The sequence below is a fragment of the Ictidomys tridecemlineatus genome, chromosome 12, assembly GCF_052094955.1.
Source record: "Ictidomys tridecemlineatus isolate mIctTri1 chromosome 12, mIctTri1.hap1, whole genome shotgun sequence".
Lineage (NCBI taxonomy): Eukaryota > Metazoa > Chordata > Mammalia > Rodentia > Sciuridae > Ictidomys > Ictidomys tridecemlineatus.
In genome coordinates, this window is record NC_135488.1 from 78,274,606 (window position 1) to 78,291,328 (window position 16,723).

General features: G+C 38.4%; 1 protein-coding gene across 5 annotated transcripts in view; it reads left to right on the plus strand.

The window, feature by feature from the left end:
• Window positions 1-14: 14 nt before the first annotated feature.
• Window positions 15-16,723, plus strand: part of Asb3 (ankyrin repeat and SOCS box containing 3) — a 120,401-nt gene continuing 103,692 nt past the window's right edge. For 3 of the 5 annotated variants that reach the window (XR_013428987.1, XM_013357201.4, XM_078029180.1), the window contains exon 1: window positions 15-336. Coding sequence is in view for 2 of the 5 variants with exons in the window: in XM_013357201.4 (XP_013212655.3) it covers window positions 15-336 (322 nt within the window). In the remaining 3 variants the exon portion in view is untranslated. Of the gene's footprint in view, window positions 337-8,617; window positions 8,685-16,723 lie in introns of all 5 variants that reach the window. The other 2 variants (XM_040270672.2, XM_005322000.5) reach the window with 2 other exon arrangements.

Sequence of the window (16,723 nt, forward strand, 5' to 3'; positions counted from 1 at the left end):
AGGAGGAGGAGGAGATGGAGGAGGAGGCGGCGGGACTACAAAGCGTCCAGCGAGCCTGGGACCTAACCGCCGCCACGTCTCCTTCCGGAGAGCACGGCAACGCCGCCTCCGCCCCCCGGGCCTCCCGCCACCGTTTCCGGGGCAGGTGGCATATCAACATCCGGGGCCAAGGAGCCATCTGCCTACGGAAGCCGGGACGCCCGTTGCGTTTCTGTGGTTTCCGGCAACTGCAACTTGGTGGTAGGGCTCGAATGCGGTGGGCTTTGGGGACCCGACTCCCGGTGACTTGGTTTCAGACCGGCGTTTCCGGCAAAGAATTGGCCGCACGGCGAGCAGGTGAGTTTTAGTGGCGCCGGCCTCTCCTTCTGGCCTCCTGCGCGACTTTCCAAGTGGGTGGGTGGTGGTTTGGCCCGCACTATTTTGAGTGCGGGAAGAGAGAGCGCCAAACGGGTGCTGTTCCGGAGATGAGAAAATTCTAGGTAGCGACGAGAAGTGGGAGGGACACAGTCATCTGCACTTTGCTTTTCGTTTCTATTTGTATACTCACCTTCTCTCCGCCTCTTCTGCTGTGCGATGTGTTCATCTCAGTACTTAGTAGCTTCTGACCGCGCAGGGCGGTTTTGGGAAACCTGGGATGAGAAAACCTGCTGTCCCCCACGGCAAGAATACCACGGTCCTCCAGAGTTGGCATGGACCGAGACTCTGGTGGGGGAAGGCAGCTAGACATTGCAACCCCTGCATTTTTACCTCACGTGGGGCTCCTCCATTCCAGGATTGAAATGTTATTTTATCATGGAAGTTTCACACATTTCTTTATGGAAGGGGTCAGGGCCAGGTGAATGTGAAGTTATGAGCTAAGTCGCGCCAGACTCATTCTGAAATTAGAAAAAAATGTCTTGGTTTCTTCTATCTCTCTTAAAAAAATGCCATTATCTGTTTTAATTTCCACCATAATAGGTTGTACAGTGTTGGTCATAGACTACTTATCATTCTCAGGCTGGAGAGTGAGAGAAGCTAGACTGTCGTGCTAAATTTGTTAAAGACTGCATGGCCCTCTTCTCAAATTTAAGCCAAATAAAAAAGGAAGAATAGTTCATTTTCATCTCTATAAATTTTCTTTTAACAGAAGGAATCCACAGTATTAAGGGCAGCTTCTGTTGTTCCTGAATCCAAATGTTGTTCATTGATTTGCTTAGCATTTCTTAATGCTAATGTGTGTATGTCAGACCATTGAGACTGGTAAAAATGGCACAGTTCAGCAAGGTAGATTGAACAAATAATTGCAAACTAGTGTGGTAGTAATAAATTAGTTAATCTTTATTTAAGCATTTACTCTGTGCTAAGTACTTAAATAAGAAATTTTTATGTATTATGTCATAACCCTTATGAGGCAGGTACTACTATAAATTATATAGTATAAGGATGTTAGAGTAGAGATTAAAAAAAAGAAAGTGAGAAACTTGTGGTGGTTAGAAAGCCTTCTAGGAGAGATGACCATACAACTGGAGATTTTAAGAATTTATAGGAGTTTGTTAGGCAGATGGGGAAGTACATTTTAAGCATAAGTTGGCCCAGATGGTCCATTAGGGCTTTTTGTTGAGAGAAGGGTGGGTAGGATGGAATCAGCAGCAGGAGACTGGTGCTATAGAGGAAGAGGGGGTCAGTTCAGAGAAGGCTGCTTATGTCTTGGGGAAGTATGTGAGCTTATGTTGAGTACATCAGAACTTTGTAGGGTGGTAGATTTTTTACATTGTAATCACCTGAGGTGACACCTATTTTTCAAATATACAAAGTGTGTAAAGAATAATTCTAAATGAATTAGGTATTTATTTATTTATTTGTTTTTTTGAGTGTTGGGTATCAAACCCAGGGCCTTGTGCAAGTCAAGTGATGTGTCACTGAGCTGTGCCTCTAGCCTGGATTAAATGTTTAAATGCACATTTTTTTTTTTTTTTTTTTGGGTGGTGCTGGGGATTGAACCCAGGGCCTTATGCATCATGCAAGGCAAGCACTGTACCCACTGAGCTACATCCCAAGCTCATAAATGTTTAAATGAATAACAATAACAGGGGGCTGGGGATGTGGCTCAAGCAGTAGCGCGCTCGCCTGGCATGCGTGCGGCCCGGGTTCGATCCTCAGCACCACATACCAACAAAGATGTTGTGTCTGCTGAGAGCTAAAAAATAAATATTAAAAATTCTCTCTCCCTCTCTCTCTCCTCTCTCACTCTCTCTTTAAAAAAAAAAAAAAAAAAAAAAAAAAATAACAATAACAACAACAAAAAAATAGAAAACTTAGGGGAGTATTTGAATGAGCTTGGTGTTTAATGAGATAGGAAGTCCTAAAACCATGAAAGCAAAAAGGTGTTTTTGATTAGTAAAAATGAAAAAAATTGTATGGTCTGTTTTACTCTCTGGGACTGTAGAGATTGAGTCTGCTTTCAGTGGAGTTTATGATTAAGAAGACTTAATGATTTCTGGCATGGATAAATGCCGCAGAGAAAATAGGGTTATGTGAAAGAAAACCTATATAGGAAGTGTTAAAAACTGATTATAAGGGGTTTTGTGGATTTAATTGTGTTCCCCACAAAGATATGTTGAAGTCCTAACCCACAGACCCTCTGTGTGAACTTATTTGGAAACAGGATATAATGGAGATGTAATTCAAGTTAAGATGTGGTCATACTGATATAGGGAGATCCCTAATCCAGTGATTGGTGTCGTTATGAGAAAAATGTAGTCAGGGAGAATGCTGTGTGAAGGGGAAGGCAGAGATTGGAGTGATCCTTCTACAAACCAAGGAACAGGATTGCTAGCAACCACCATACCAGGAAGAGGCAAGGAAGGAACGTCCCCTAGAGCTTTCAGAGACAGTGCATGAGCACATGTGAGAGCATTGCTCTGCATGACAGCTTGATTTCAGATTTCTAGTTTCCAGAACTATGAAAGAATCAATTTCCGTTGTTTTAAGCTATCCAGTTTATGGCAATTTGTTATAGCAGCCTTAGGAATCTAATATGGGGCAAACTTATCATTCAGGAGGCTGGTAGCAGTAGAGATGGAGGAGTGGTCTGATTTGGTATTTTTTTTCATGTAGAATATCTTGAACTTACTGGTAGATTAGATGTGATATGATTTTACAGGGATGAATCAGTGATGATGTCTAGATATCGTTTCATGAGCAACTGGTGTAGCTTACTGAAAGAGGGAAGACTGATAAAAAGAACAGAATGCATTCTGGTAGGAATCAGTGTTTCTTGTTTTACTTTTTATTATGAAATAATTTCAAACTTACATAAAAACTATAAGAATTGTGTAATGAACTCCTAGATTCCCCAGTTGTTAATATTTATCTGATATGTATTTTCTCTTTATTTATACATTAATAATAATAACAGTTTCTGAATCAAGGATCAATTTTAGGTACGTTAAGTTGTACACGTCAGTTAGACATCCAATTTGGTTAAATAACTCTGAAACTCAGTGGGAGGGGAAGTTCAGGCTGAAGTTCTAAATTTAGGGTTATTGGCCTGTAAATATAGTTAAAGCCATGGTACTAACTGAGATCCTCTAGGGGAAAAATGAGGATAAAGAAGGGAAGACAAAGGGAGGTTGAGCAGGAGGATTGTGAGCTCAAAGACAGCCTTAGTAACTTAGTGAGGCCCTAAGTAAATCAATGAGACCTTATCTGTAAATAAAATATATTAAAAAAAAAAAAAAGGACTGGGAATGTGGCTCAGTGATTAAGTGCCCCTGAATTCATTCCCTAATACCAAAAAAGACAGGTGGTGGTGGTGGGGGGGCAGGAGAAGACAGAGGTCATTACATCTCCAAATAGCAATGAAGAATTAACAAATGGACTAAGAAAGTGTGCCCAGTTAAAGCAGAAAGAAACCAGAAAACAGACATTAAGGAAGTCTGGAGAAAGGAATGTTTTAAGGAGGGAGTGAATAGCTAAATGGTTGAGATGTTGCTGAGAAACTGTATTGGGATGTAAGGGATGGTTGAATGTGGCAACATGGAAGAGGAGTACAAGGAAAGGTAGGCCTGATTGAGTAGATTGAAATGGGAGACTTGCTAAGGTCTACATTAATAAAAACCATATGCTTTTGTACTTTGGCAGAGTTGAGAACAGGGCTTCTCAATCTTGGTACTATTGATAGTTTGGGCTGGGTGATCCTTTGTTGTGGAGTATTATCCTGTGTATTTTATGATGTTTAGTAGTATCCTTGGCTTATGTTCAGTAGACGCCAGTAACAACCCTTGGCTCTCCCCAACCCCCCAATTTGTGACACCGAAAATGCAGACATTTCCAAGTGTCCTCATGCTAAATGACCTGGGTCGAGAACTACTGGTTTAGACTCTTAAGTAAAAAACATGAATATTAATGATGAAGTTTTAAATATCAGTGGAACAGGAAAATGTTCAGGGATAAGCAGAGAACCTTTATTTATTTATTTATTTTTGCATTCCAGAACTACAGCTATTCATTACATTTGTAATATAAGTAGTAAATACCTACTTTGCTTTTAATGTAAGTGGTCCTGCATTTCATCTTTAATGGCCATAAGTCACTTAATATTACCCTGCCTTGATGTCATTATTATGTATGTCAGTTATCGTCATAGAGGATTTTGGGTAGAAAGTTGTGGAAGATTGTGCTGAATTTGTATCAATTCAAAAGTTAGCCTTGAATTTGTTATTTTGAAAACATATTACTTTTAGTAGTCTCTTGACTTTTTCATATATATATATATATATATACATATATACATATATATATATGTATATATGGCACAATATACAATTTTAAATTTCATTTAACTTTCTGATTCTTAGATTCTAAATCAATTCCCCTTTATTTGTCAGAGGTACCCTTTTCTCTCAGTGAGGGAGTTGGTCTTTTTTTTTTTTTTAAACCAGGGATTGAACCCAGGGACATTTAATCACTGAGCCACATCCCAAGCCCTTTTTTGTATTTTATTTAGAGACAGGGTCTCATTGAGTTGTTTAGGGCCTTGCTAAGTTTCTGAGGCTAAATTTGAACTTGTGATCCTCCTGCCTCAGCCTCCCAAGCCACTGGGATTAGAGGCATATGCCACTGTACTTAGTTGTGTTGTTTAACTGCAACACTGCAGTTCTGGGCAGAGATCAAGCAAGTTGTAGGTATCATCTAACATATTGTTTGGAGGTACTGTTGTAGATATTAAGGATACTATAAAAGTGATATAGTATAGATTAAGCCTCCCAAATCATTACCAACTAGGCAGGATTATGTATTAGTTACATACAGGAATATAGCCTGTATGTAACTAATTATATTAAAAGGTACAAAGTAAGTATGTTAGAAAGGTACTGTGCAGATAAAGTATTGTGGACATTCATAGGACAAGGTCATTACCTCTGGCAGGGGTGAAAGGTAGAAAGGGTAGAAATCAATAAAATAGTCTTGGCATTTGCATAGGACTTTAACAAATGGTAGCATTTGGTCTTACAGGGCTTCTCCTTTTGATTTCCTTTTTTAGTGTTGTGGTTTTTGTTTCTATGGTTTTTAGTTTCTCGTTTTCATGGATGCCACGTCTTCATGAATTTCTTAGAGGATAACACAACTTTTAAATATTTATCTTCCTCTCTCTCTCTCTCTCTGCTTGCTTGCCACCAGGAGGTGAGCAGTTTTGTTCCACCAGGTACTCTTTGCCATGATGTTCTGCCTCACCACAAGCTCATAGCAATGGGACCAAGTGACTATGAAATCTCTGAAATCATGATCCAAAATAAATCTTTCCTTCTGTTAAAAAAATATTTACTTCTGTTCTCAAAAATAGCTCTAATCCCTTCAGGTCAGTTGTTTGTTTCAATCCTTTTGTGTTTTAAAAGCTTTTCCTTTTTTTTTTTTTTTAAATAATGAGCTTTTCCTAAGTGATCAGAGTTTTAGCTGTAGCTTCACTTTAGGATGCTTTGGGTGAAATGTAAGAAAGGAGTTGCCTTTTCCCTCCTCTCCTTCTACCCTCTACCTAAATACAGAAGGAGAAGGTTTTGTTGTGGAGTATGAGAATGCTCCAATACTTCCTAGGTAGACTGTTAATTTAAACAGCAACAACAACAAAAACGGATGTGATTTTAGCCAAAAGCCAATAATGTTGGTGCTAGACTGTCTATGGGTGATGGAGTGTAGTAAAAGGTTTGTTTGGACATTTTATTTATTTATTTGTTTATTTAATTGTTTTAGAGAGAGAGAGAGAATATGAGAATTTTAATATTTATTTTTTGTTTTAGTTTTCTGTGGACACAACATCTTTGTTTGTATGTGGTGCCGAGGATCAAACCCGGGCCGCACGCCTGCTAGGCGAGCACGCTACCGCCTGAGCCACATCTCTAGCCCCTGTTTGGACATTTTATATAAATATTTTAATTCTGATTTAAGTTCAACAGTCCCTCCTTCTTTCTATTCCTACTGTCTCTAAGGTTGGTACCTCTCAAGACTCTGCTGTCTTAGGGGTCTGTCTCTGAGTCTCTCCTATATTGCTGTAGCCTTCCCACATGTATGTGCATGTGTATTTATTCTGGGTTGCAGTTTTCTTTCCACCAGATTATTTCTCAATGTAATTCCAACTGCATTCTTTCTTTATAGAAGAAAGAATGTTCAGTGGGATTTTGATAGGAAGTAGAGGAAAAATACGAGTGCTTAGTTTGTCTTAAAAAGGAAGTTGTTGAATGAGTACTATTGAGAAAATTGGGCAAAGCATATTTTTGTTTAAACATTTGATTTATATTATGGATGTAGGATGTAGGTATTTAAATTAATCCTTTTATCCTATTTAAAAAAATTTTTAAAATTTTATCCTTTTTTAAAAAGGTGAGACTCTTTGGGGTTAAGACCTACTAGTTAAGGTACAAAATGAAATAACTGCAATGTCTTGTTTATTTAAATTAAAAACCTTAATTCAGTTTTGTTTTCAGTGATTAGCACAGTGCTTGGCATGTTGTATGTATTCAGTTAATGACACTTGTTACGTTTGTTCTACTTAAACTTTTTATCTTTTTCTATCTAAGAAGATGAAAATTAAGTGAGTTAATGTATGTCAAGTGCTTGGAATAGAACATGGCATATATAGTAACTGTTACATAGATTTTAACTGTTATTCTTAACCCAAGAACATCTATTTTTTTTCCTACAAGGTGTTTTCTGATCTTACTTGTTTGAAGTAATAATTTGGTTATCCTCCTTCTTCTTCTTCTTCTTCTTTTTTTGGTACCAGGGATTAAACTCAGGGACACTCAACCACTAAGCCACATCCCCAGCCTTTTTTTGTATTTTATTTAGGGATAGAGTCTCACTGAGTTATTTAGTGCCTCGTCATTGCTGAGGCTTGCTTTGAACTTTCCATCCTCCTGCTTCAGCCTCCCGAGTTGCTGGGATTACAGGCATGTGCCACCGTGTCCGGCATTCTTCTTGTATTTTATATCACATCCTTTATACTAAATAACAGTTATTTGTTTTCTTGTGGGTCTCTCTACCAAATGTGGTTCTTAATAGCCTACCATGCTTATTTTATAAGCCTAATAGTGGCCTACCATGCTTATTTTTTTGGTTGTCTTGTTGACTAGTCAGTCATTCACATATCATTAGTCTCCTTATTTGTGCTGGGTTTTAAAAGATGAGCAGAACTGTGTGGTTAGGGCATGGTACCTAATTTAGGTAGGTGAATGCCAGACTAAAGAATTTGAATTTATTTTGTATGCAGTGAGTAGGTATTTTTGATAACTGACCAGATTAGTTGTTTATTATACAATCCTGAGTGCAGAGTAGAGAATGTACTGGAAAGAGAAAAGAAATTGGAGACAAGGAAAAGAATGTAAGAACTCTTGTTCTTGCTATATTTATTATAAGGTTCCTACAGCATGTAATGTATTTTTTTGGTACCAGGAATTGAGCCCAAGGATGCTTAACCACTGAGCCACATCCTGAGCACCCCTCCACCCATGTTTAAAATTTTTATTTAAAGACAGGGTCTCACTGAGTTGCTTAGGGACTAGCTAATTTGCTGAGGCTGGCCTTGAACTTGCATCCTCCTGCCTCAGCCTCCCAGGCTGCTGGGATCACACACGTGTCCCCATGTCCAGCTAGCAATAACCTTTTACCATCATGTAACTTTCAAGCTGTAAAACAGATAGGCTTCCAGTCTTCCTTACTAACTTCATTTTGACTTCTGTTAAAAACTTGAGAAAAAATAAATTTATTGGAATTTATTTGTGCATTAAAAGATTATGAATGGAATTGGACTTGATAGTGTGTGCCTACAATCCCAGTGATATGGGAGAATGAGGTAGGAGGATTGCAAATTCAGGGCCACTCTAGGCAATTTAGCAAGATCCTTTCTCAAAATAAGAAATAAAATGGGCTTAGCTCACTGATAGAGCACCCTTGTCCTTGTCCACCTGTATACTCTTGGTGGGTATATAAAGTAGTATAGTCATTATGGAGAGTCCTCAAAAATTAAAAATAGAACTACCATATGACTCAGCAATTCTACTTTTGGGTATTTACCCGAACCTAGGCGGTGTTCTAATACTTGCTAAATTGCTTAGACCTCAAACTTTCAATCTTTTTGCCTTAGCCTCCTGAGTCCCTGGGATTACAGGCATGCGCCTCTGAGCTCAACTTCCCCAAAAGACTTGAAATCGGTATGTAGAAGAGATGTCTGCACTCCCATGTTCTTTGAGGCACTATTCACAATAGCTAAGATATGAAACCAACCTAAGTGTCCATCAATAGATAAATGGATAAAAAAAGTGTAGCATACATATGCAATGGAACACTATTTACCCTTAAGAAAAGAAAATTTGTTATTTATAACAACATAGATGGAACTGGAGATCATTATGTTGAATCACATATGCCAGGTCCATAAAGAAAAATGTCATATGTTTTCACTTGTATGTGTAATCTAAAATAATCAAATTCTAAGAAGCAGAGAATAGAATAGTGGTTTCCAGAGGATATCGGGGTGTGATAGTAGTAACAGAGAGATGATGATCAAAGGGTACAAATACTCATTTAGATAAGTGGAATTTTTTTTGATATATATTACATAGCATGGATATGTGTGTGTGTGTGTGTGTGTGTGTGTATGCAGTAAATTATATTTATTGTACATATCCAGATTTCTTTCATCTGTCTGTCCTGTCTTCGTTTCTTTTGTTTAAAATATTTTTTTAGTTGTCAATGGACATTTATTTATTTATTTATGGTGCTGAGGATTGAACCTAGGCCTCACACATGCCAGGCAAGTGCTCGACCACTGAGCCACAACCCCAGCCCTTTCTTTTTTCTTTATTCTTTTTTTGGGGGTGGGGGGTGACTAGGGACTTAATCCAGGGCATTTTCCACTGAGCCACATCCCTCTCCCCCGCTTTTTTTTGGTATCAGGGATTGAACCCAGTGCACTCAACCACTGAGCCACATCCCCAGCCCTGTCTTATATTTTATGTAGAGATAGGGTCTCCCTGAGTTGCTTAGGGCTTTTCTAAGTTGCTGAGGCTGGCTTTGAATTTATGCTTTTCCTGCCTCAGCCTCCTGAGCTGCTGGGATTACAGTAAGTTTCTGTGCTTGTATAGCTCAGCCTCTGTCTGTCAGACATAGAGCTGTGGGTTGAGAGAGTAGGCTAGAGATTGGAATCTATCAAAATAAAAATGGTAATTGAAGCCCAAGATTTGTGTATCCAATAGGGGATAAAGAGTTGTAAATAGAAGTACCATGAAATGTTCTGCCTGATTCGCTTTAGAGGCCTGCTATGCTTGGTCACTAGTGCTTGATGCGTCAGAATGGTAAAAAGGAAGAGAACAGAGATCATTGAATTGAATCAGGAAGTAGTCATTGGAGAGTTGAGACTATAGTGATTGGGTGGAATATGAAAGGACATTCACAGAGTTTACACGAAGTTCAGAGACTACACCACACTCTAGAATCTCACACAAGAGATTTATTGTGGTAACAGGAGGCAAATGGACAAGGCTGCCCCTCCAAGGAAAGCAGCAGCGTGTACACAGCTTTATGGCCTGCAAAAGGAATTTCATAAACTGCTTAGGAGTTTAAGCTGGGTGGGGTTGAAGGTTTAGTGGCACTATTCTTACCAGAAGTTAAGTAGCACTGCTCAGAATCGAAACTTTGGAACCTCTAGATAAAATGGCTCCTGACCTCAAATGGCAAATCTGATGCCAATATTGGTCTAATGCCAATATTGATTTGATGCCAATATTCCTCCCTTTTTGTTTTTATAGATACCAGGGGTGAGGACAATGGTCATTCTTCTGTAGCTTCTTCCTGCTGGTTAGGGGCAAAGAATCTCATTCCTGTAAAGGGGATCAGGGAGGGCTTTAGGTGGGGGCAGAATCTCTCCAAACCACTTAAGAATCCTATCAAAGTATAACAGAGTAAAGTTGGATTGGAGAAGCTTATGAGTTGATAAGGAGTTGGAACACTAGTTAAAATTTTTCTGTGAAAGTAAGAAAGCTGGAATAAGAGAAATTGTTAGGTTAAGAGGAGTTTTTTTTTTTCAATTAAAGAAAGTTTGTTATAGGTAAACCATTTACGAAGAGGCGTTTCAATATAATTAAATAAAACAACCAAAAAAGTGATACTGAAGTATAATATTTTAGAAAGGTAAAATTAATCTTAAGAGTAAAAAAGCCCAGCTGGGCATGTTGATGCATGTCTCTAATACCAGCAACTCTGAGAAACTGAGGCAGGAGGACCACATTTAGAGGTCAGCCTCAGCAATTTAGCAAGGATATCAGCAATTTAGTGAGCCTGTCTCAAAAGGACTAGGGATATAGCTTCATGGTAAAGTGCCTCTGGGTTCAATCCCCAATATTTCCCCCATGCCTCTCACCACCCCCCCCCCCCAAAAAAAAAGATGAGAAGAACTTCCATGTTGCAGAAACCTAATCAGGATGGGGCTTCAATGATCCTAATATAAGCACTATATAGATTTAATGCATTTCTGATAAAAATCCCAATAATATTCCTCTTAGAAATAGAAAAAGCAATCATGAAATTCATCTGGAAAAATAAGAGACCCAGAATAGCTAAAGTAATCCTTAGCAGGAAGACTGAAGCAGGTGGCATCACTATACCAGACCTTAAACTATACTATAGAGCAATAGTAACAAAAACAGCATGGTATTGGCACCAAAGCAGACTGGTAGACCAGTGGTACAGACTTGAGGACACAGAGACTAACCCACAAAACTACAGTTATCTTACATTAGACAGAGATGCCAAAAACACGCATTGGAGAAAAGATAAGCTCTTCAACAGATGATGCTGGGAAAACTGGAAATCCATATACAACAAAATGAAATTAAACCCCTATCTCTCACCATGCACAAAACTCAACTCAAAATGGATCAAGGATTTAGGAATACAACCACACACTCTGTGTCTAATAAAAGAAAATGTAGGCCTTAATCTCCATCTTGTGGATTAGGCCCCAACTTCCTTAATAAGACTCCTGTGGCATAAGAATTAAAATCAAGAATCAATAAATGGGATGGACTCAAACTAAAGTTTCTTCTCAGCAAAAGAAACAGTCTGTGAGGTGGATAGAGAGCCTACATCTTGGGAGCAAATATTTACCCCTCACACATCAGTTAGAGCACTAATCTCTAGGGTATATAAAGAACTCAAAAAGGTAAACAACAAAACAAATAACCCAATGAATAAATGGGTCAAGGACCTGAACAGACACTTTTCAGATGATGATATACAATCAGTCAATCAACAAATATATGAAAAAATGTTCATCATTTCTAGCAATTAGAGAAATGCAAATCAAAACCACTCTAAGATTTCATCTCACTCCAGTCAAAATGGCAGCTATTATGAAGACAAACAACAATAAGTGTTGGGGAGGATGTGGGGGAAAAGGTACACTCATACACTGCTGGTGGGACTGCAAATTGGTGCAGCCAATATGGAAAGCAGTAGGGAGATTTCTTGGAAAATTGGGACTGGAACCACCATTTGACCCAGCTCTCCCTCTCCTTGGTCTATACCCAAAGGACTTGAAAACAGCACACTACAGGGAAACAGCCACATCAATGTTTATAGCAGCACAATTCACAATAGGTAAACTCTGGAACCAACCTAGGTAGCCTTCAATAGATGAATGGATAAAAAAAATGTGGCATATATACACAATGGAGTATTACTCAGCAATAAAAGAGAATACAATCATGGCATTTGCAGGTAAATGGATAGAATTAGAGAGGTTAATGCTAAGTGAAGTTAGCCATTCCCAAAAAAACAAATGCCCAATGTTTTCTTTGAGATAAGGAGGCTGATTCATAGAGGGATAGGGAGTGGGAGCATGGGAGGAATAGACGAACTCTAGATAGGGCAGAGGGGTTGGAGGGGAAGGGAGGGGACATGGGGTTATTAATGATGGTGGAATGTGATGATCTTTATTATCCAAAGTATACATGTATGAAGATATGAATTGGTGTGAATATACTTTGTATATGATCAGAAAATATAAAAAAATAAAAAATAAACAAAACATTGGGGTTTCCTAAATTCAGGGCTCCTCAGCTGAGGAAAAAAAAATCCTAATATAAATGGATCCCAAAAGTAAAATGTTTTCTGTTCAGAGGTATTTGGATTTGGCTGGACTATAAAAACTTCAGAAAGTTATAACTGCCATCTAGGGAGCCCAGAGAACATACACCTGAGTCAGGTGGGTACTGTGTGAATGGACTTTGCTACAAATACTGATGAAACCAATTTTAGAAACTTCAGAAATCTAAATTCACACACTGTACAGAACTTGTGGAAATAATTTACCTGCCGAGCCTTGATAGTACAGAACTTTGAGCCTTGAATCTTATTAAAAGACCCAAAGACCTTGAAATGGCTTCACCTCATGACCAAATCCTGGTTAGAAGAGGATATTCTTGAATGCATGCAGAATGAAATCCCACACAAGCCAAGTGCAGTTGCACATGTCTGTAATCCCAGAGGCCCAGTAGGCAGAGGCAGGAGGATTGCAGGCTCAAGGCTGGCCTTAGTAATTTAGTGAGACCCTGTCTTAAAAAATAAAAAGGTCTGGGGATGTGGCTCAGTACTAACATGCCCCTGGATTCAATCCCCAGTACTCTCCCCTCTCAGAAGCACAAAACAAAAAACTCCCACCTGATGACAGCATCACTTTAAAGTAACAGAGTCATCCCCTGAAACATATCTCTCACTCTCAATATGGCCCACATTCTTTCTTGGATGTGTATTCCTTGCGTAATCCCAAAGGTGTCTCTGTCTTGAGATTGCCACTATTCTTTCTTGGATATGTATCTGCTTCCCTAAATAAACCTCTGTGTTTCTGGAAGAAAAAAAAAGGTAACAGAGTCATGTGTAGACTAGGAAAAAGTAGCTTTTAAGGGTTGTTCTTGGGAAATGTGCACATTTAAATAGTTAGAGATTTCTTGAATTGAAAAAGTATTGTACTTAGAAAGAATTAGATGCTAAAGAACACGTTAACAATTCCTGAAAATAATAGAAAAAAGTATGTAATTATGGACTTCACAAAGAAGCACTGGGGCTGGAGTTGTGGCTCAGTTGTAGAACGCTTGCCTCACATGCATGAGGCTCAGGGTTTGATCCTCAGCATCACATAAAAGAAATAAATAAAAATAAAGCTATTGGGTCCACCTATCACTAAGAAAATTAGAAAAAAAACAAAAAAGCACTGGGCTAATTTCGCAGTACAATTGGGACCTAATCAAAATCCCATGGAAGGGGAACTGGGGTTGTGGCTCAGCAGTGGAGTGCTTACCTTGCACGTGTGAGGCCCTGGGTTCGAGCCTCAGCACCACATAAAAATAAATAAACAAAGGTATTGTGTCCATCTACATTTAAAAACAAAACAAAACAAAAAACCCCGTGGAGGGGCTTCTAGAGCAAATGAAGCAAAAATATATATATATTCAAAATTTCCTGGAAAAACAGTAGTTTGAGGGAATACTTATCATCAACCCAATGAAGATTGTCCTACTGTAGTTCAACACTCAAAGAAATCTTTTATCCCCAATGTCTACTGAACTGAATGCCAAAAGAAGTTTCAGGAAATGTGGAGGAAGTGATATATCATCCAGAAAACTATGTTTTTATTTTCCAAGAAGATGAAATTTCAAGGAGAACCAAAGAGGCCATCCTTGAAAAGATACCACATGTTCTATCAGGATTTATATTTAAGAAGGGAGCTGCAACAGGAATTGCATGGTAGAGATGGGCAGCTCTTCACCCAGGACCCATAAGAACAATATAAGAGCCAGGCTGAGGAGCTGTGGAAACAGTACATACAGGTTGGACATGGATCTCTGGCTTGAGAATTGTTTGCCTAAGGAGTATGCTGCATGTGAAGAGGCAGGACCAAGTTCAGATGTACAGTCCTTATCAGCCAGGAGTATGCAGGAAAAGACTGGAGAGGAGGTGTGGCTCCAGGGTCCAGGGACACATTTGTCAGACTGTTTAGGTCAACTGTCATCCTTTACCATGACCAGAAGAGAATAAGAAGGAGGTGGAGAGGAGGATGATGGGAGCAACTCCTTAGACTGCAGCATTGAATAATGATGAAGACTGAGTCTGAGGGCAGTGGCTCTAGCTTATCTTCCTTAGAACACCCCTTCCTTGGACTCCATCTGAGCTTGGTTCACACCCTAAAAGGTTTGGACAAAGAACTTCCCAGCAAGTCCAGGGCATCCATATCAAAGGCAGGGAACTTGATGTCCCTCCTCATTTTTATTTTCTTGCTTTTTTTCTTTACCTCTTTCCCCTTCTTCCTCCTTGATACAAATAAGAGGTTGGGAAGAATTTGTAGCAGTACTTTATATATCAGATCCATGAGCCTGAGAGCAAGGGCCCTCTTAAGATAATGTAAGCATTAGCCAGTATCTTCCCCTAATACTATCTTCAGAGGAACTCCCTGCAATGAAGTCTTGAAATATATAATGAATATATTGTGGGAGCTCAGAGGACTGGACTGAATATTCCTGATATAAAAAATTTTGCTCTAATTTTCTCCCTGTATGTGGTGGCTGTGACCCACACCCCAAACCCCTTCTCTCTGAAACTGTCCCTTAGGACTTTTACACTAAATTTAGTCTGAGGAGTATTTTTCTTTTTTCTTTTTTTTTTTTGGTAACAGCAATTGAACCCAGGAGCTCTTAACCACTGAGCTACATCCCCAGCCTTTTTTATATTTTATTTAGAGACAGCATCTCACTAAGTTGCTTAGGGTCTCAATAAGGTGCTGAGGCTAGTCTTGAACTTGCAATCCTACTGCCTCAGCCTCTTGAATTGCATGGTAGAGATGGGCAGCTCTTCTCCCAGGACCCATAAGAACAATATAAGAGCTTGAATCTCTGAGGAATATTTGATGGAAGGTAGGGTAGATGCCCTAAGAAAAAATTCAGACTCAGGTATTTCTTTCCCTACTACCTGAAATAAAGAGTTGAACATTCTGAGGGTGGGTAGCAAAAAAATAAATATATATATATATATGCATATTTAACTCTTTGGACTCAAGGAAACTGTTTTTTACTAATTTAAAAAATAGAAATTAAAAAGTTAAAACATGTTTCTAGTTAAAAACATCCAATTTATTTGAACGAGCTCTTCCTTAGGATCAGTGTCTCATGATTCTGGGAACTGCTTTTCCAAGTGATGTCCGAATTTATTCTGGGCAGAATCTTCCAATCCTTTCAGCTGTTCCATGTGAGTGAATGTCACCTTTAGTATTCAGGATAGGAACATACATAGAAACATATAGATGAGTGCACTATTCTGACATTATCAGGTCTGACTTGTATTTATACACCAGTATCACAGTACTTTAATACTTTTGTTTTGCTGGTATTTTAAAAAATCTACCAGAGATCAGTACATTCTTACAATTTCCCTCTCAATATTTCTGTTTTCTTATTTTATTCTCATGAATATTAGCATCATAATAGTTAACATCATTTTTATACAAAACCTATTGAGTTTTGAGTATTTTTCCTAAGTATCTTAGTGAATTTTTATTTATAAGTATTTTTTCTAGGTAAACAATCACTTCCAGGAAATAATGGCATTATTTGTTATACTTCTAATATCTGTTTCTAAATGTGTTGGATGTAATATCCAGAATGATGTTAAGTAGTAATAGCAGTGATAGGTTTTTAATTTCCTTCTGACTTTCAACTTAAGGCTTATAGGATTTGTAACCATGAAAATTATGCCGACTTACATATTTAAAATAAATTATGTCATATTAAGAAAAAAGTTTCTTTTCTAAATGTACTCATACTTTTTTGATTTCTAAAATATAACACCTAGCTAACATTTCTACTCTGAAGAAGAGAACCCTAGTTTCATGTATGTAGTTATGGCAGAATGAAAAAAAAGTTTTGAAATTAAGATTTGAGGGCCATTAAGAGAGACTTGCAGCTATGCTAGGAAGACTTTCATTCTAGATAATTTTGTACCAGAGTTTATAATTCTTCCTAACTTGAAGACTTCAGACCCCAGCTTCTCTCTAATATAGTACTGTTTAACTTCTTCATTTTATTCAGGTTTTTGCCCATCCTAATGAAAATTCCTGGCTCTTTGGAACACAGCCTTACTCTAAATGTTGATGTTATACCATGAATGTGTTCATATACTTTCTAGTCTAACTTCTAACTGAAAG